General features: G+C 37.1%; 1 protein-coding gene across 4 annotated transcripts in view; it reads right to left on the bottom strand.

The window, feature by feature from the left end:
• LOC109107504 (protein diaphanous homolog 3-like) overlaps positions 1-20,502 on the bottom strand; it is a 280,378-nt gene that overhangs the window by 193,205 nt on the left and 66,671 nt on the right. For all 4 annotated transcript variants that reach the window (XM_042766599.1, XM_042766602.1, XM_042766600.1 and 1 more), the window contains one exon: positions 17,848-17,978. In XM_042766599.1, the coding sequence (XP_042622533.1) occupies positions 17,848-17,978 (131 nt within the window). The remainder of the gene's footprint in view (positions 1-17,847; positions 17,979-20,502) is intronic.

The following is a 20,502-nucleotide window of genomic DNA, read 5'->3' as shown; positions in this document are numbered from 1 at the left end:
TTGGGAAAAAAGCAATACTGCAATACTGGTTATTGAGGGTGGAAGAGAGTGCTGTTTATTAACAATAAACATATTTGGGTTGAACTGTTATGGTACTGCTATTGAACAGTGTTGTAAATACAACTTAACCAGCTTGAGTGAGCGGAGGCCGGCTTGAGTGAGCGGCGGTGGGCTAGAGTGAGTGGCGGCTGGCTAGAGAGGCTTGAGTGAGCGGCGGCAGGCTAGAGTGAGCAGCGGCCGGCTATAGTGAGCGGCAGCCGGCTAGAGGGAACGGAGGCCGGCTTGAGTGAGCGGAGGCTGGCTTGAGTGAGCGAGCGGAGGCCGGCTTGAGTGAGCGGAGGCCGGCTTGAGTGAGCGGAGGCCGGCTTGCGGCAACCAATGTATTTGATGTATTTCCTCAGCAACCAGTACAGATCAGTTCTAGGTATAACAAAGCGGATATCATCCTCTTTTGAAAGGCCAAACAAAGTAGCTTCACTTTCAAAATGAAACGTACAGCATCTCCACAACATAGAGGCGCAGCAACAACAATACTACAGTGAGAATAAAAATTACGCCTACTTTTTGCGTGAACATTTGGGCGGCGATATGCAAATCTTCCCACATTGTGACGTAGACGTGGGGCGTATTAGAATGAGCCATTTTAGGTAGGCATGGTTATCTCAACTTTTATAAATAAAAATAAAAATAAATAAATAAACAAGAAATAAAATAAAAACAGTAATATTGTGAAATATTAAAATTTTTAATTAACTGTTTTCTATATTAATATATTGTAAAATGTAATTTATTCCTGAGATGGCAAAGCTGAATTTTCAGCAGCCATTACTCCAGTCTTCAGTGTCAAATTATCCTTCAGAAATAATTTGTATGGGCTAATTTGGTGTTGAAAACAGTTGTGCTGCTGAATATTTTGTTTAAACTGTGATACAGTTTTTCCAGGTGACGGTGACTGATTTCAGCCATACGTGCACTCGCACAAACAACGGAACGCTCTCCATCAAAGCAGCAAGCAAACTTCTCTGTTAAGATTTCACGCCGGAGTGTGAGTCATGCTAAATGCTTTAGCGCTGAGTTATGGAAGTATACAGGAGGCCAGTGGGCTAGAGGAGAAAGTGAGAGAGGGAGAGAGAGCTGCGGCCAGAAACTCAATAAGCTGACATTTGAATTGCAGGCAAATGAGGCCCTAAACAAGGCTGAAATGGCTGGATTAGAAATTCAGATTGATAGGCCTGTCTGGAGCCGTTCAGAGGGCCTCCCCCAGTGCACCCTGGGAAGTCTGTACTTTCCATAGGAAGGCAATTTTTTTTTTTTTTTTAGAAGAGCCAATTTAGCAAAGTCCGTACACGAGCGAGCAGAGAAAAGATTTGCATCAGAGTGAGCACACTGAGGGAGAAAGAATCACCATGGCAAATGAGCAGCGGAAATGTAAGCCTGTGCTCACCTAAAGTCATATTTGGTTTTGAGCATTCACATTCAGTAGTCTATTCACAGACTGCCTCTCTATCCAAATGCACAAAAACCAAAACGAATGTGGGTGAGAGTATATTGGTCTGAAATTTTATAGAGCCTCAGCATATATAAAATCGATCACAGAAACTACTTCCGATTGGAAACAAGACTTGAAAGCAAAGGACAAAATCACAGGTATCACAGAGAAAAAACAAGACTATATAATAAGGGTATGTGCTATGTTCAAGCAGCTGCACTATAAGACATGAAAGAAACCTGTTGACCTTTAGAGAGTCACATTTTAAAAGACAAGTCTGATCTTACCAGCCATTTCCAAGTAAAACTAGCTGTGAAAAATTAATTGGTGAAAAATGAAAACTAATTAGTTCTTAAATGTATTCAGCATGGCACTAAGCAGCATGAATGGTCATTCCATCAAAGCGAGAGAAGGGGAGGAAAGAAAAACTCCCTGGTGAGTTGAGGCTGGAAGACAAACATGAAGCTGCCTTAATCAGTTAAACTTGGGGCGGTAATTTAAGTTTGGCTCGATCAATAGCACTGTCTCTGAACACCAACCTCTCGTCAATAAAACACAAGCAGTGTTGAGAGGAACCAAATTGCTGGTATCTAAATAACGAAGGCACTCTGAAATATTTTCTGACCTTGGCATGACAGCCAATCAAAATATAATTTTAATGCATTATGCTGATTAAAAATTCCACCACGTTTAATGAGAACGATCAAGTGCCAGCACACCCACAACATATCAGATAAGCAATAGAGTTTGCCCGAATGATGAAATGATTATTTACAGTAAGCTAAAAGGTCTCAAGAGTTATAAGACAATGAGACTGCACTAATTATTTATGGCTCTTGTGAAATTTATACTAATTTAGAACTAGATGGATGTGGTTTGTGACCTGTACATAATAGAAAACGAAATATCAGATTCCAGTATTTCCAGTTCATTCCAGACTGTGGTGGGCCCCCAGAGTTTTATAATAAAATGAAAATATATTTATTATTATATATTTTTATTCTTCTCATTATAACATAACTTTGAGTTTTGTGTCATTGCTTTGGCAAAGTATCTGTCAAACAAACTAAAACAGAGAAATATGGCTTTATCCTGGGGCGAGTTCTTCATTATGGTGATAGGGCAACGCACTAGTGGTCGACCGATATCTGCCGATATTTGGCATTTTTCTGTTTGGTCGATGTGTTCGAGGCAGGACTTTTATTTTGACGGTGCTGAACACACAGTGCTCACATTCTCCCTCTTGTTCGCTGTCGTTGTTCTGTCTAATACGGATAGACATCTGTCTAATAATCAGATAGAATGTTTAAACAAAGGAATTAAAATGTATACAAAAAAAGTATTATAATGATTGGTTTTATATTGTTCGTAATAGAAAGGCAAACATTATAATACTTTCTCGTTTGCCGTCAGCATTCAGCAAATATGCTTTTACATTATTTAAACAAATCTTTGAATGACTAATGAACATCTAATTTCAAAAACCTTGCAAACTTAGTCGATTCCAGCTGTGAGATTTTATGAAGTGTGGATGTGTGCCCTGCACGATCGCGTGTTCTCTGTGTGATGGTCGGTCCGTACGAATTAAATGCTTACATGAAGAGAGTTCAGCTTCACTGACATGTGCAATCATCAAACTTTAAACTCGTGATTTCAAATTATTGCCCAATGTCATATTCATGTCATTTTCACTGTGTGCTGTATGTAAAATGAGTGTTACCTTGGCTTAATTTGAAAAAAAAAAAAAAATGTGATTCCCAATGCACAGAAACTTCTCAGAATACTAAGTGCCCTTTTGGTTACAGTATTTACTTCCTTTTTATTTATATTTTTATAGTTTATTTGTGAAAAATACTTTGTCACAAAGTATAAGCATGTTTATTTTTTACCCATTTCAAATTTTCTCAAATTTCTTAAATAGAAAGAATAAAAATTATTCATTGAATTTACTATTTTTTTAAGGTAAGTGGTTGCAATCGATTTATTTTAGCAGCATTTAAATAAACAAATTAAGCTGACTAACTTACAAAAATTGTTTAGTATTAAATGTAGCTAAAATAAATTGTTTGCAACCAATTACCTTTAAAAAATTTAGTATAATTTTTTTCAGTAACATTAAATAAAATTATATCGGCCACCCTGCTTTCCAAGATATCGGCATCGGCTGTTAAAAAACCAATATCGTCAACCACTACAACGCACCACCAAAGTGTGAAAGGGAGGGATTTTTTTCCATCACATTCAACCACAGTGTTACGCTAGTTCTCACTGTTCTAGACTGTTTGTTCTGGCTCTGGATATATAGTCCAATCAGCGTCAAGTCTCATTATGTGGAGTACCGGCCCTTTTTGGGCAATTTCATCCTGGCCAAGTGTTCTCATAGACTTAAAGAAAAATTGCAGGGACTGCAATGCAATCTCTGTGTGTTCCGGGAGGGGTACCACTAACGTGCTTTCATCATCAAATGTAAACTTAACTTGTGCAATGATTGGTGGGAACAAACCTCTCTATTAATAATCTTTAAACTGAAGTCAGGACTAGTCTGCATGGCCAGAATAAAGCAAACCAGTATCTCACCAGTAAAGTTTTGATGGATGACGATTGCAATGGAGGTAAAGACAATTACAATGACGTGCAGTAGTCGTACATTATTAGAAGCGCTGCACGATTAATCGGACATGATTAATTGTGATCGTCATGCACATTTAGTCAGTAAAGCCTGTTCTGTGATTAGCAGTAAATCTCCATCACCTGCTTTCACGTGGAGCAGCATTTACTATGCAGAGCCATAGTTCTCTGACAAGCTATGCAAAATTGAGTTCGTAATATAGACAATATAATTGTAAGATTATGAAAAATTTTATAACATTTTAACTACAAATTCACTTCATAACGTCAGTCGAGTGTTTAAAATAAATCACTCTGTGAGATGATGTGGCTTCTTAAACAGAATAATTAAGGCACACAATATTTTATTGTATTCTAAGCAGTGATAAAGGCTATGTCAATTAGCATTTCATTATAGATATACTTTATTATGATGGAAATTATAATAAGAACTCAGATAAACCGTATATTGCCATAGTCATGTGTTTATTAGTCACGTTGAATCAATGAAAGAAGTTAAATCTTGTTTATTCAGCTGCAGCAATGGCCATTTCCTGGATTTCTTCTTCGGGGCATATTTGGATTTTCAGCACAAGATCGCCCTCTGGCCTTTGGATGGAGATTTACTGCTGATCACAGAACCGTGCTTCACTGAAAGATAGGCATGACAATCGAATCTTCTGCCTAATCGTGATTTATTGACTTTGTGATTTAAATTTCGATTAATTGTGCAGCCCTAATTATTAGACACATGCAAGTCCATTGTTATTAGTGTGCAAACAAACAAACCGTGCATGTCCGCTCTCCGATAGCTTTTCACACATGCACATTTCAGTATGGTAGCCCTAATTATTAGACACATGCAAGTCCATTGTTATTAGAACATGTTTTTAGCATTTTTGAGTTTGCACCGATAGCTTTTCACAAATGGACATTTTAGTACATGGTTGGTGGTGTTTTAATTTAGATTTAAAAATTGAATGATTCAGAATTTTTTTATTTGCTTTTTTTAACTTGAGTTTTGCGCCGTTTAATAATTCTGAATGGATCCATATTAATTTATATGCAGTCAGGTTGAGGCTACTGGTATAGTGGTCTATATCACGGTTAAGTCCCCTTAAAATTTAAAGTACAAGTCAATTTACCAGCTTTTTTGCTTTTAGTTTCCACACTAAACATGGGTTGGAGCTCTTAATTTTAAACTCTCATAGTGAAATTGAAAGTAATGTGACATACAGCCAAGTATGGTGACCCATACTCAGAATTCGTGCTCTGCATTTAACCCATCCAAAGTGCACACACACAGCAGTGTACACACACACACCTTGATAAAAAAAGTGGGTGAGTGGGCAGCTGTAGCAGTGGGCAGCCATTTATGCTGCGGTGCCCGGGAAGAAGTTTGGTGTTGGGTGCCTTGGTCGTGGTATTGCTGGCCCGAGACTCGAACCCACAACCTTAGGGTTAGGAGTCAAACTCTCTAACCACTAAATTTGGGGGTGGGGTTGGGGTCATGTCCACAGACTTCACTAGAGGCACCGAGGTCCACCCACCACAATCTCACAAAATCATGTGGGAAACACTGAGATTCTGTACCATTTCATGTCTGCATTATAAGAAGATGCAGGAAGAGGAAGAGGAAGACTATGGGTTAATGTATGTACCCTCATACACAAACAAACTCTCATCCCTGCATAACTGTCCCAAGGCTACGAAAATGTGCCTGTGGTTTGGAGTAGTGGGGTACAGAAAATGTTTTTAAGTTGTAAAAAAAAAAAAAAAAAAAAAAGCCTGCGGGCACAAAAGCACCATGCTTTTATTCACACAAATACAGTAGTGGAAGCTGTGCCTCAGAGGGTAATGTGTTGCTCCTGACTTACAAAACAGCTCTGGATGTGCTCTGGATTGGGTCCTTCTCATCGTCTCCTGGTACTTTCCTGTCAGTTCTCCACTATCGTTTTAAATAAATACACTGAGTGATGCTAAAGCATGCTAAGAAATGCAGGTGCTTCCTCTTGACCTTTGCTCTATTTGACCCTACCATTTTGCTGACATGTGGAAGAATTTCTCTTTGTGAAAGGCACATTACATCTTTTTGAAATTTAAGACACAGACAGAAGGTCTGAAACGCTGCTTACTCAGGATTTATTTTAGCTTTTTATTGGTAAGTGTTACATTTGCATATTCAATGTATAACAAACTTGAATCCGATGCAAAATTCTTGTCACATTTCACCTCATGCACAACTCTAGATTGCACAGTTTACTATTGAGATGACTGCATTTTACCCACGGAATTTCACCATAAAGATGTGACTGCACACTAATGATGTAAATTATATAGGGCAGCGTTTCTGATTCAAACCCATAACTTGTCCTTTTTTTTTTTTTTTTTTTTACTATTTATTAAATTAACAAGTTCATAAGAATCTTTTGTTATGAAGTCGTCCAAACAAAGTTTGCAATTACTCAGAAAATCTATATTTTTATCCAGTCTCTAGTCTTCTTTTAGGTCTTGATGCTAAAGAGTGATCTCCACAGCTCAGACAGTCATATCTAAATCCAACCTAGACAGCTTTATGATAATTATGCCTGGAATTTTATATTAATTTGTCTAGGACTATCTGGATGAGACCCTCTCTTCTCATTTCTTTCATCTTTGCTCATCCCTATCTGTCAATCAGTTGTTTAATTAAAATCATTAATCATTTCAGCTTAAACATCTTGCTGCTTCTGATCAGGTCAACAAACAGCAAACTTATGGGGCGCAATTAAAAGGTAGGTAAAAGCCATTCACGCACGTTGATGCAGACCTCAACTTCGAAAGCACACAATTTGATTCAAGCAACAAAGACGAAGGAAACGTGTCAGGAGCTGTGCAAAAGAGATGGAATGAAGCCCTTGTCACTGATGATAAATAGGAAGAAGGATCTGCAGAGAGAAGAATTATCAGAGTGCAGAGATATGTTCAACCGATGCTGTTTTATTGGCTGCGCTCTCCAAAAGATGTCACAAAGCCAAGGCTCAGAACCTCTCCACTTGGCTCACGAAGTCACTTGCTATTGTGTGTCTGACAAAATAACAAATCTAAAGCCTTAAACCTGAAGGTCAGTTTTAATACAATATCTAAAACCAATTTCCACCTGTTTGTCAGCGCCATTTATCACCTTCATTTAATACAATTATGTCCCCTACACAAACGCCTCGGCTCAGCAAGAGAAAGAAAGAGGACAAGGGTGTGTGCATGACTACGTGTGTCCACGGGTTTGGGTTCCTGAGGGGAGCAGGTGAGGGTTGTGGGTGTGAGTCCTCATTCTAGAGAAGTGGGAATTACTTTAGGCAACTCGTGCAACAAGAGAAAGTGTGAGGGTGAGGATGAGACAGAGATAGAAAAGGAAAAACCTGATAATAGATGCAAAAAAACCTGCACACAAGTCAAAACAAAAGCTGCTAGCTGAAATCAGGAGTGAGAGATTGGCTGACCCCTAAGAGGAGGAGGTGTGGGATCTGCATTCACAAGCAGAAATGGGTCGCGAGGGGCGAGAAAATTGAGAAAATGGAAAGAAACAACTGATAAGCTGAAGAAAAATGAACAGCACAGACAAATATATTTTCTTGAAGCAAAGGAAATTCTGCCTTGATAATTGCTTGTCACTCAGAGAATTAAATTAGGCATTATCTCAATTTAATACAAAGAAAAGTAATGTGAAGGAAAATGAAAAATCCTGTCATCATTTGCTCACCCTCATGACGTTCAAACCCATATGACTTTAAATTTTTTCTTGCGCTGATCGCAAAAAGATGAAAATGAGGCTGCTCAAGCTCCAAAAAAAAAACATCACAAATGAAGTCCATGTGACTTGCGAGCTATATTCCAAGTATTCCAAATATGTGCTATATTCCAAAGAAGATTAAAAAAAAAAAGTATAAATGTTTGGAAAAAAAGGTGATGTTGAGTAAATGATGAAAGAACATTCATGTGGATAAACTGTTTATTTAAGGACAATTTATGGATGAACTAATATTTGGTATCAGTTTTATGAGGAAGGCGTTTGCATGGTGAGTGTTGGCATCAACAAACAGAAAGAACCACAGAGCTAGATACATTTTCTGAAATTACACACTTCATCTAAATGAAGAAACTTCAGTGAAACCAACACAGAAAAGTTTTGGGCGAGTAAGATTTTTTTAATTAAATTTAATTTATTTTTTAATTTAATGCATCCTTGCTTCATATGCAGGGCTCCAGACTGTGACCATTTTTCTGCCTGTGCAACTAAATTTTGAGAGCGCTCGCACTGGCACAACCACCGCACACAACCCACTCATAAGCGCTGCAAATTCTGTTGCACATGAGAAACATCTAATGAAACAAAAGTGTAACAAAACTGCGCTATTCGTGCTGCAAAGGCAGCAAACTGGCCTGAGCTCAAAACAGGTTTATTTGGGAGTTAGTGTTGATCTCGCGACACTGTTACAGCACAGCTCTGACGTACTTCAGAAAATAATAACGCTAATTATAACCTTGCATGGTGTTGTGGCAGAAATAGTCAAATGTTATTACATTATTGACTTTAGGTTTTACCTTTGGAAAGTGAAATTCAATCTCTTTGCAGTTACTTTTAAATATTTCAACTATTTGAAACTATTCAACTATTTTCTAACTATTTCAAGCACTTTAAAGCTCTAAAAATTATCCAGTTTAAATGTTATTTTTAATTGGATGAAACTTATTAAAATTAAAAAACACAAAATTATCATGACATGACATACAGCCAAGTATGGTGACCCATACTCAGAATTCGTGCTCTGCATTTAACCCATCCAAAGTGCACACACACAGTAGTGAACACACACACACACTGTGAACACACACTCAGAGCAGTGGGCAGCCATTTATGCCGCGGCGCCCGGGGAGCAGCTGGGGGTTCGGTGCCTTGCTCAGGGGCACCTCAGTCCTTGTATTGCCGGCCCGAGACTCAAACCCACAACCTTAGGGTTAGGAGTCAAACTCTCTAACCACTAGGCCACGACTTCGATGTTGCACGTTACTGTTGTAAATAAAAAAAAAATTGTATGTTTTCCAACTCAAGCTCAGTTCTTTACTGTCAAATGTGCATTACCAAGAAATAAACATAAATTATTAGGGCTGGGTATCGTTTGAATTTTATCAATTCCTATTCTGCTTATCGATTCCGATTCTTATCGATTCCTAGTTTCGATTCCAATAAGATAAAAAATCCAATATAAAAAAAAAGTCAAACATTTAGATGTCAAACATGTCTTTTTACAAAGCATTCTGTTGCAGCTGAATAACATGAGCAAAAATCAGCAGCCTACGAAACACTGCAAGAGGAATTTTGCCTGTGCTTTAAAAAAAAAAAAAAAACATAGCAAAAACAACTAGATTAATATAAATTTCAAATATTAAAGTGTTAAAGACAAGTAAACAGTCAATAATAAGATAGGAACAAACAAATCAATTAGCAATATCATAAATAAATGCAACTAAACAATTTCAGGTACAGAAACTGTAATTAAGTTTAAAAACACTGCATAGTTTTCTTTTTATAAATAAAATAAAGATTAATCAATTAAAGTTTTTAAATATATTCAGTCAAGATCAGTGAATGATTTTCTTTTGTTCTTTGATTAACATTAATGACAGGCAGCGCGTTAATTAGGCTGTTGTCTCGTTAAGCAAAAATACTGTACATGTGAGTTTTCTTTCTCATCTGTTTACGTTCATGTAAGACAAAAACGGCTCTGTTTATGATGATATACTGATGCAGTTTTCTGTATATTGGTCGACAAATATGAAAGAAGTCAGTTTCGGCTCGGAACAAACTTTTCTACAGTTGAAATACGGTCCGAGAATGGACACAAAACCGGGAACCCTGTGTATTGGTCGACACAGATTGATGGTGTCTGTTTAGGCGATTGCGCTTCATGTGCGCTGCACACAAACAGGGCGCAAATTCTTTCTGTTCCTGCACTTAATCATTTTTAATCAAATTGAAATGCGAACGCAGGAATCATTAAGCAGAATCGAAATGCACGCGGCTTATCGAATACCCGGTTCTTGGAAATTGGAACCGGTTCTAAAATGGAACCGTTTTTCGATTCCCCAACCCTAAATATTATTAGGAACTGAACTTATTAATGTGAAACAATAATAATTTTAGGATTAAATTATCTTTCTTTTTAATACCCCACACACCACCCCCCAGCTCTACCAAACCTGCTTCTGGCGCCACCATCTGTAGAACTTAGTGGCGTTGGTGCCACTGCTCCCAGATGTTAGTCTGGGGCCCTGATATGTATTCTTTACTTTCAGAATAATATTTTGAACAAGAGCATTTATTAAGAAAATTTCACATAAATGCATAAACTAGAGGCTTCAGTCTTGATTTATAGTTAAAAGTTCTGCCCACACAATGATGCTGTCTCCTCTATAGAGGACAGTCTGATGGGGCATGACTGGCTGAACCACAGGCCAACGCTGGAGGGAAAAGCACAGGTAGTGTGTCTCTGGGGAGAAACCACAGGCATGGTGAGCTCTGTGGAGAGTGACAGTCACTGAGCCAACACACTGCCTGCTGCTGCAACAGCACAGCTAAACACGCTCATTGGAGATATAACCAATGTTTCCAGCAAGTGCTCTGACCAGTACAGTCTACATCCATAACATAGCTGCTGTATGCAGAGAGAGGCGGCAATGGAACAAAAATAAAGGAGGGCGATCTGCACACAACCAAGTGAGACTCAATAACAGGCTATTAGAAAAATTATTACAAATTATTACTACAAAAAACATGTAAAGCTTTGTTTAAACTGTATGGCTGTGTGTGACATTTTCTTTTACTAGATAAAATGCAGGATGGCAGAGTAAGAGGAGTAAGACGCAGTCATGCACAGTGCTAACAGGACCTAATAATGTGAATGTACATATTTAGGACTGGAAGGGTTCCTGACATCATGAGCCTACAATAGTTTGAAGGGCCATTAGTTGCTCAGCAAACCCAATGTTTTGAAGAAACTTTAAACTCTGATTATGAAGCTGAATCAACTGGTTTTTCTCATCAGCAGACCTGCAAGGATATTTGCAACTGCAGAATTCTACAGTATTTAAATGCTCATCATTTTAAAAATTCTACTGACCCTTGCATATTTATTTATTACTTTCGATTTATTAATCAACAAAAGTTTACCAAAATTTTTGCATTTCGCTCACTGTCACTCTTCTCAAGTCTGTTTCTCTCTTGTATCATTCCATTACATCAAAGTGTCTTGCACATTTTCAGCCATCACAGAGAGAAAAACTAACGGGTCTTTCAGAAACATGGCAGAGGGAAAGAGGAAACAGAAAAAGAAGTGACATAGTGGGCCAGTAACAAAAACACTTCTCTCTCTCTCTTTCTGAAATAACTTGTGCAGAAACTTTTTTTTCATCCTGGTTCCTGGAGAGAACTCGTAGCCCATTTTATTGGACCCAAGGGAAATCACATGCTTTATATTCCATCTCCCCACACATGTCAGGACAAGAGCACATCTGTCCAGAGTTGACACTGGGATAAATAAGAGTGGAAAAAGAGCGAAAGAGGTGAGAGACAGAGAGAGAATGAGAGCAAGAAAGAGAGGGGAGGGGGATGAAAAGTGCTGATGGTTACACACGGAAAGACTGATTTTTATGTGATATCAACAGCTGTTTCAAAACCTAGTGAACGTACATACACAGGAATGTGCCTGTGATGCCTCAAAATGCTAAGACAGATGCAGTTGAAAAATTCATGAAATTAGAACAACAGAGCAATGTAAATACTAAACATTACTTATATAAGTAGAGTTTTTGTCTACTTTTTTTTTTCAGAAAGACGTTTCATCAACTGAACAATCACTAAGTTGTTAAACAACAGTACAATCCATTGAACACGTACACTTCTAACCATCACAGCTTTGTTTTCATTCGTGTCAAAAATTAAATTATTTCATGATTTTACTTAAGAACGGCAGGTACTGTGTGGCAAGATTATAATCCTGTTAAGAGAGTAGCCGTAAGAAAGGAAAAGATTTCTATCCATCCACTATTCCCCCTCGATTAGGTCATCCCGTTCAATATTTAACCAGTCACAGTCAGTAGGCCTGCTACATCAGAACAGGTGTCTTTTCAAAATCATTTTGCATTCTGCTGTGATGGGAGGATGAACTTCTGAACTGACACAAAAAAGGAGTGAAGGAGGAGTGAAAATCAATGTCACTCACAATGGCTCACACAGGTAATGGAAACATCATTCACTCGTCCAATCAGACACCTCGCCTGAGCAGAAGAGGAATTATGGGTATAAATTACGCCCCCTACATATCCTTAGTGTTCATGCCCCGTACAAACGCTCCCTCATCTCTCTTCCATGGTGAGGAGGAAGAGAGAGAATGACAGTACAAATCAAATGCCAGCCAAGCAAAGGATGAGCAGCCTCACCCACACGATCACAAAACTCATCAAGCTCATCATTACCAACCACACACACAGACAGAAAACACACATATCTGCTGCTACAAACCTGTGATCATATCAACCTACTGACAACTGAATATCTATATAAAATTAAAACTAAACTTAGAACTGTCTAACTGGATAAGACCGTCTCAACTCAACAAGTAAAACAGCAAACAGGATGATACATTAAACAAAGAGCGTTTATAAAAATGTCATCAGCATTCAGCTTAAATCACTATGATTGATGTGTTTAATCCATCACTACAAAGAATCCCAGATATCAAGCTGAACTCTGAAAAATAAAACAATAGTAGAATTTATTTATTAAAAAGACTGCGTGTGATGTTTTTTTTTTTAAATCTTTTGTGAAGTCTGAGTGGATTCCCCAGAGTACATCTCCTCATTCTCTTGACATAAAGAGACCTCATACATCAGCTAACAGAATCAAACATTGGCAGGTACAATCGTCACCTTTGTGGGTGCAGGTTAAATGCTCAATTTGACTCTGATGGGATGAAAAGCTACCTTCCCTCAATCACATCAGTCCAATTTTTGGTTTATAAAACGTAAAGCAGTTGATAGGACCTAAAAGAAAGTTTAAAATTTTTTTTTTAACATTATTATTATGTTTGATATTATATACTGTATGTAAACAGATATATTCTTTACAATAACGATAATATTAGTTACGCCATTAGGTAACAAGAATACACACATACACATATATATACACACACACACAGTATCTGTGTGTGCACACACTAATGCATTAACTACAATTTAGGAAATGAATCTCATTATAAAGACTGATGCCAACAATTTTAACAATAATAATATTGGCTAATGCCAATATGGTCGTCAATTTACTGTTTATCTCTTGGCCAAAACAAACAATAAGACGCAACAATTTTAGAATGAGCCCATTTTCTTAGCCTCTATAGTGTGTGTGTATATATGTGTATGTATGTATATATATATATATATATATATATATATATATATATATATATATATATATATATATATATATATATATATATATATATATGTGTATATATATATGTGTATATATATGTGTGTGTGTGTGTGTGTGTGTATATCATATATATATATATATATATATATATATATATGTATATATATATATATATATATATAATATAGTAAATATATATATATATATATTAAAAAGTAAAAAACTTTCAGTGTGGGCAAATACAGAGCTCCAAATTGTGACTAAAACGGTCCCATTTGCGATCAAAAATATTAAATTGTGAGTGAAGTTTTTGCTGAGGTCATCACTGGCACAACTTTAGCTGTTGCGGCGCGTCTGATGTAGACACGGTGTAATAAAGGCAGGAATCTCTGTTTGTTAGTCTGTTTGCATTTTTATGTCGATTATTATTATTATCCAATCGACTTCACACGTGGCGGGTGTGTTGCTGCGGACCCAAGGGAGTGCAGTGTCGCATTTTGGTGCAATATGGACACGCGACACGTTCAGAATGAATAAACTTTTAATAAACTACAGAACAGCGTGAGCCAGAAGCGGCACGCCTCATGCAGGCAGGGCTTATATGCTCCTAGAACAGACAATGCACTAGTGAACCAAAACACACAGGTTTGTTAAGAGCAATACTTTTAATATAGACAAATTATTATTAGGCTGGGCTACTGTACGTTTTTTTTATGACTGCCATATACTCAAGTATTTTCCAAGCAAATTAAGTGCACGTTTTTATCATATGTAAAATTTACTGATTAACATTGCGGATAAAAGCAGCTTTTTTTTTTTCTCCAACAATACACTATAGGCGTACTACTTACAGATTTTTCAAACTTGATATGCTGTTGTGCTAGGCCAGTTTCAAATCGCATATTTGGCACACTGCCTTTGTCTTGTCCTCACTCAATTTAAAGTGCTCCCACACAGCTGAGGTCTTGGCATTTTTGTCTTCTCTTTCAGATAAACTGAATCATGACGTCCACTCATGGGCGATTCATATTCAAGGGCGAATGAAAACCATTTCAAAATTCTGAATATTCGAATCTCAAAATTGAAAATCGAATGCCAACCGACCGAACGAATATTCGAATAATCAAATATTCTTGTCTAGCCCTACTTTTTAATAAACAAGGTATCAGCCTTAAAATTATTCAAAATTCATAACGAAAAAAAAAACATTAATACTGTTTTGGGGGGTTTTTTTGGCACTCTTTAATGTAGCAGGCACGGTCGCTTTAGCACCTCATTTCAAGCAGCAAGTAACCCATTTAATCTTTCTCTTTACTACTATATTACATAATGAACATGAATTAACATCAAAAGGCAGGCCATTTTATAACAGAGCCTACAGTACAACTTACTGAAATGTTACCTCAGAATAACCATTCGGTGTCCATAAGCTCATCAGTCAGTTAGAAAAATAACTATAAAGAGGAGCATTTTTCTATATTTATGCGCTTGCATTTTAATATTTTTACTTAACCTGTTGTCTACATGATTCAACCCCTCCTATAAAATTGCATTTTACTAGTTAAGAAAAACAGACACAGACTCTTAAAAATAAAGGTGCTTAAAAGGTTCTTCACAGAACCATTTTTGGTTCCAAAAAGAATTATTCAAAGAACCATCTCTCTCTCAACTTTTTATAATCTTAAGAACCTTCTTTTGCCACAAAGAACTTTTGTGAAATGTAAGGGTTCTTCAGAGGTTTAAGGTTCTTTATGAAACCATTTAGACAAAAAAGGTTCTTCTATGGCATTGTGAAGCACCTTTATTTTTAAGAGTTAATGACAACATTTACAAGATGCATTGAGGAGGAGCCCAAACTGCACTCAGTGGCCAAGTGATGCTTATGGTCCATGATATTGGTACAGATAATCAACAATTCTTTGTGATTGTATGTTTCAAGTTGGAAAAGACATTTAATTCCCACTTTAAGTGTACCTTAGTTCCCAGGTCATCTACAAGATGGATTAAAATGCTGATAAAGTCAAAAAAAGATGAGACAAACACATGACAGTGTATATATATATATATATATATATATATATATATATATATATATATATATATATATATATATATATATATATATATATATATATATATATATATATATGAGAACACATTTATTCTGCGGCGCCTAAGTTTTTTTCTTATAGGAGCCAATGGCTCCTTACTCAATTTTTTTGTTTGGAGCCCTGCAATATCAGCCTTGACTCCATGTGAATATCAACATCCAGACGTTCCAACAGGGAATCACTGAGACCTGTAGGGATCCTAGTAATGATAAAATACCATATGTCCATTTTCATTAGGGAACTGTCACGGCCTTCTCTCTTGTTTCTTATTGCAAAGCATGGAAAATAGAAGTTACTCTATATTCCCTTCCCACTGTATAACACTCATCAAGGCCCTCACAACCTAAAATACAGGCTAATCTAGCCTTAATGAAAAAAACATTGTGAGTGTCTAAATGTTGTTTTAAATTTTCACTTGACTGAGGATTTGCACTCTATGAACTTTTTTAGCAATTAATCAACATTTAAGTCTTTGTTACCTATCCTTATCTCGGCTTTATTCATCCCACAATGTGACCTATAAAAATACGACACTGCAGGTTTTCATCAGCATACACAAATAAAACAACTTTGTGTTATACTATACCCAGAAAATGGCCAAAACGCAAATTAAAAAAAAGACTGAATTGTTTGGAGAAGTTTTAACCTTGCACAGGAACAAATGATAAGGAGCCAGGTGTGAGAAATGTTCAGGCTACACTCTCCACACAAGGTCAGCCATTGCTCTCCGATTGTGCATCATTCCGCCTGTGACATTCACGGCCATAACGAACAGCTGCATGTGCCAGAACGACGTTTGGGTGCTAATAGAAATCATGACATTTCATGAGTTGTGGCAATAAAGAATGCAGCGCTGATAAAAACAGTTTAACACCGACTCTCCTGCTCAAACATGCTCTTGTCTTTCCCTCTCTCCCATCCATCATCACAGATGAGGCTTATTTTTTTCCGTTCACAGTCTTTGAAATTGGACACACTGCTTAGTGTGGTCTGTCAAATTAACTTTAACCACCTGTAATAACTTTATCTGCACGCAAACACTGGGCTCTCTAACCCACTTATCTATTGGATTTTTTGTGATTGGAATTGGGAGAATGTTTTAGATGAAAAGGACACTGGACAAAATGAGTGTTCTAAAGCAACGCACTCATGGTGCTTCTAGGGTCACATTCTCAGATGAATTAGACAATGTCTTCTTGTTAAGGGTTAGTGCCCAGATTACAAAGCAAATCATTTTGGACCCCCGACTATTGAATAGCAAAAAAAAAAAAAAAAAACTTTGTTTAGTCACTTATTTAAAATGTGCAGGCTTCAATATATTCTTACACTTTTTTGAAAGATCAATAAAAATCTCAGTCTGTGAAAACTATAAAAGCCACAATAAAACAAAATAAAATATTTCCAAGGACAACAGAATGACATCAACAGTCGCAACTCCATCAGAATAAAATATGCATTTCCTCTCATATCAACTTTTTCTCCTGTCATTGCACACTTCCTACCATTGCCTGCAGCATTGCGTCTCTCTGTGATCTGCATTTAAAACTATGCTGTTAAAATAGAGTAGTTTAGTGGTCACTAAAAAAAGGAAAAAAGTAAAGCCTATTCAAAAAAAACTATTAAAAATTTGTTTATCATCTTCACCCTCCTGGAGAGGCCTCTCTGTCATGTTTGCGGTACAAATGCAGACAAACAGCAGGAGAGCTCGTCACAAACGGCATCAAACAATTAAGAGGTAGGAGAGAAAACCTGGGGCGACGTGGCAATCAGTAATACATATTAATGAATGCCAGCATGCAATGCTGCTCTAGCTTGAAGTCACAGGACATGCCGCTGAGCTACACACCAACAGGCAAGAGTCAGAGGTCAGATGTGGCAGGTGGCTAGGCTGGATAGTTCAGTGTGTGTTTGAGTGTTCAGCGAGTTATTAAGCTGACTTATCAAGTTTGAGATGAGAGTAAGAGTTAGAGGATGCCTTCCAGAGGAAAAGTGTGTTTGTGTAACCTGAGCAGGTTTCTACAGAAGAAAAAAAACTGCAAAAATATCCTGCTAGATTACACGAGTCTGAGAGAAACAGGAAAACTCTGAAGCAAGAAAACTTGACTAACATTATATATGAAATTTAATGCTGTAAACCTAAAAAATAAATGAATAAAAGTTCCTTTAAGTACCTGACTGGGTTGCTAGTAAGTGAAACTCTGAGGGAGTCCAAACAGGCAAACAGTCTCTCATCGGTGGCACCACATTTCAGTTCACTCAGAAACTCCTGAGGAGAGATCTGACTGCTGCTCCTCAAACTACCCTGTCAGAGAAAAACAGAAAAACATATTAGATGGTTACTAACATTGTCAAATCCTTTTGTAGATTTCGTTTTCCCCCATTCAAGGACAGTGGAGCTTTAACTGCATGATTAGAAGCAGCTGCGCAGGGGCAGTACTAAGATGGCTGCAGAGCAAATATGCCTTAAAAGAGACTCAACTACACATTTACAAGATTGAGACATTGTTTTTAAAACTTTAAAGCAACAACTTCTACAAAAATTCACAATGAATGAGCAACAAATGCCTTTTTAATTATTCTTTGAAATGAAAATATTTTTGTGACTTACAAGCAATTATTACCCTCATTTTCAAACTACTGAATATTGATCATCTTCTTCAAACTTCTTTTATTACTCTGAAAGGCTTTCAGATTCGGAGAAGCCAGCAAATAAACATGACAAAAAGAGTGGCTTCCGTCTGCCAAAATTAAAGATTAAGAGCTCCTACAATTGACTAACTCCACAACTGCCTGTTTAATTACTGACTTAACAAAGCTGCAATTATTAGAAATGAGTTGGCAAAACTTGTACTAAAACAATAAATAAGACAAAAACAAAAAATAAATGAAAAAATAACTATTTCACATTACAAAATGAACAAAGTTAGTCAGCACCCTTATTATAATAATAGATTTGTTCTACTTATTCTACGTCAAGGTAGAACACAATGATAGAAGAGCAACAACCAAAAAAACAGTAAACAAGAAAAGTCAGGAAACCTCCATACCTCCCAATGACATTTAATATCCTCTAACATAAATATCTAACGGAGACTGATATTTTTTTCTTCTATTTTTGAGCCAGTGGGCCGTTTATAATGAGAGTGTGTGAGATGACAGATATGACCAAAATCAAAAAAATAAAAAATAAAAAAAAAATTACGCCCTTCCAATTTCTCATTGTTCGAGGTTCTCAAAGCCACTGCATGTTAATGAGGAAATTGATTATGTGTGATTTATCTTTCTGATTTCCTCTCTCTGAAGATGCGGAGGGTAAAAATTGCTTTTGCTTGCTTCCACACATTTTTACACATTTCAAGTTATCTTGCACACTGTGCAGGGCGATATACAGGTATTGAATATATGTGTGCAAGGTCACGGTTAGTAGTGGTGCACAGTTAAAATAATTTAAGGCAAATACAATACTGTAGTTTCAAAATCAAGATCAATCACAAAGAGCCCTTAGTGCAGGATAAACTGTGATGTTACAGTAAATCAAGTACAGTCAAGAGTTACATTTGCATTTTTCTTTAAGTCCTTAAGAAAAACTTTCTCTTTCTTTAGGTTCTGTACTGCCATTTAGCCATACAAGATAATATATGTAATGACCTTTGAGGGAACATATAATTCATATACATTCATACTCCTCACAATCTAATTCTTACATTACAAAAGTGTTAACCGTTTCACCTCTAGTGCATGTTGGGCAGTGTGGTTTTTGTGGTTGTGTGTGATTGTATTATGTACAAACTGCAGCATCTGTGCTGTGTTTTTCCACAGAGGGGGAATAAAAATATATTTAAGACCTAAGGGAATGTGTTGGCCGCCTTGAATGTACAACCAACAGATGTCCGACAGACATACACACAGAGAGGATGAGAGGAACTCAGACTAGTCAAAAAGAGAGGAAGGGCAGAGAAAAATGGCTTGTTTTTGCTGTTTTTAATTGAGACCTGCAGCATGCTGACCAGCGTCAGACAACTCACTCTAATCAGACAAGTAAGTGATCTATGTGCATTCAGCTGTCAATTTTTCTTGTGCGTCATATCATACACTCTGTTCTCTACATATACATTTTTTATTTTCTAACCAGGAATTGTTGATTCTTGCAGGTAGGACACAAACATGACCAGCGGGAGACTGACATGGTCAGCAGCAGCAGGTCATTACACCACAGGATCAGCCCTCCTTATCCTACCCATGGTGTACTGGGCCTGTGGGCTGCTGCCCTGCCTGTCCCCTCCACAGGAGACGGAGATCTTAATCATCACATACAAGAGATACAGCTGCTTCTACTGAAAGACTCTCCGCCTATCCCTTGTTCTCTCTCTTTACTATCCTGTCCTTCCTTTATAGTTATCCCTTTATCACCATGGTGACTGCTTTTTTTGACTTGAGGGAAGCAAACATTGGCTTTTTTGCTTTACTTCCACTTGATAGCTAAACCTTCAGCAAATCCAAGGCAAAATATCAACCCCACAACCATATTTGGGGTTTCAGAAGAGATTCTGATGTTTAGATGCTGTTTTAAAAAATAATGAGAGCCAAAGGAAGAAAATCATTATTTTTCAAGTTTTCGTTTATCACTACAGAACCACCTTGTTTGGGATACTTCATACATGAGTGTTTCCTTTAAAAACAGGATTGTGGATTGTGTTCTGAGTAGTTTATCCCATTACTCCTGTTAAATGTTAATTAAAAATAGCACTAAAAATCCTGTGGACAACAAAAGACAAAAGTATAGGATAAGGTGGATGCTTGCTTAAGAACAAGCCTGCTCTTTGAAA

Source organism: Cyprinus carpio, chromosome A11, assembly GCF_018340385.1.
Source record: "Cyprinus carpio isolate SPL01 chromosome A11, ASM1834038v1, whole genome shotgun sequence".
Classification (NCBI taxonomy): domain Eukaryota; kingdom Metazoa; phylum Chordata; class Actinopteri; order Cypriniformes; family Cyprinidae; genus Cyprinus; species Cyprinus carpio.
This window is presented reverse-complemented; position numbering and strand designations above follow the sequence as displayed.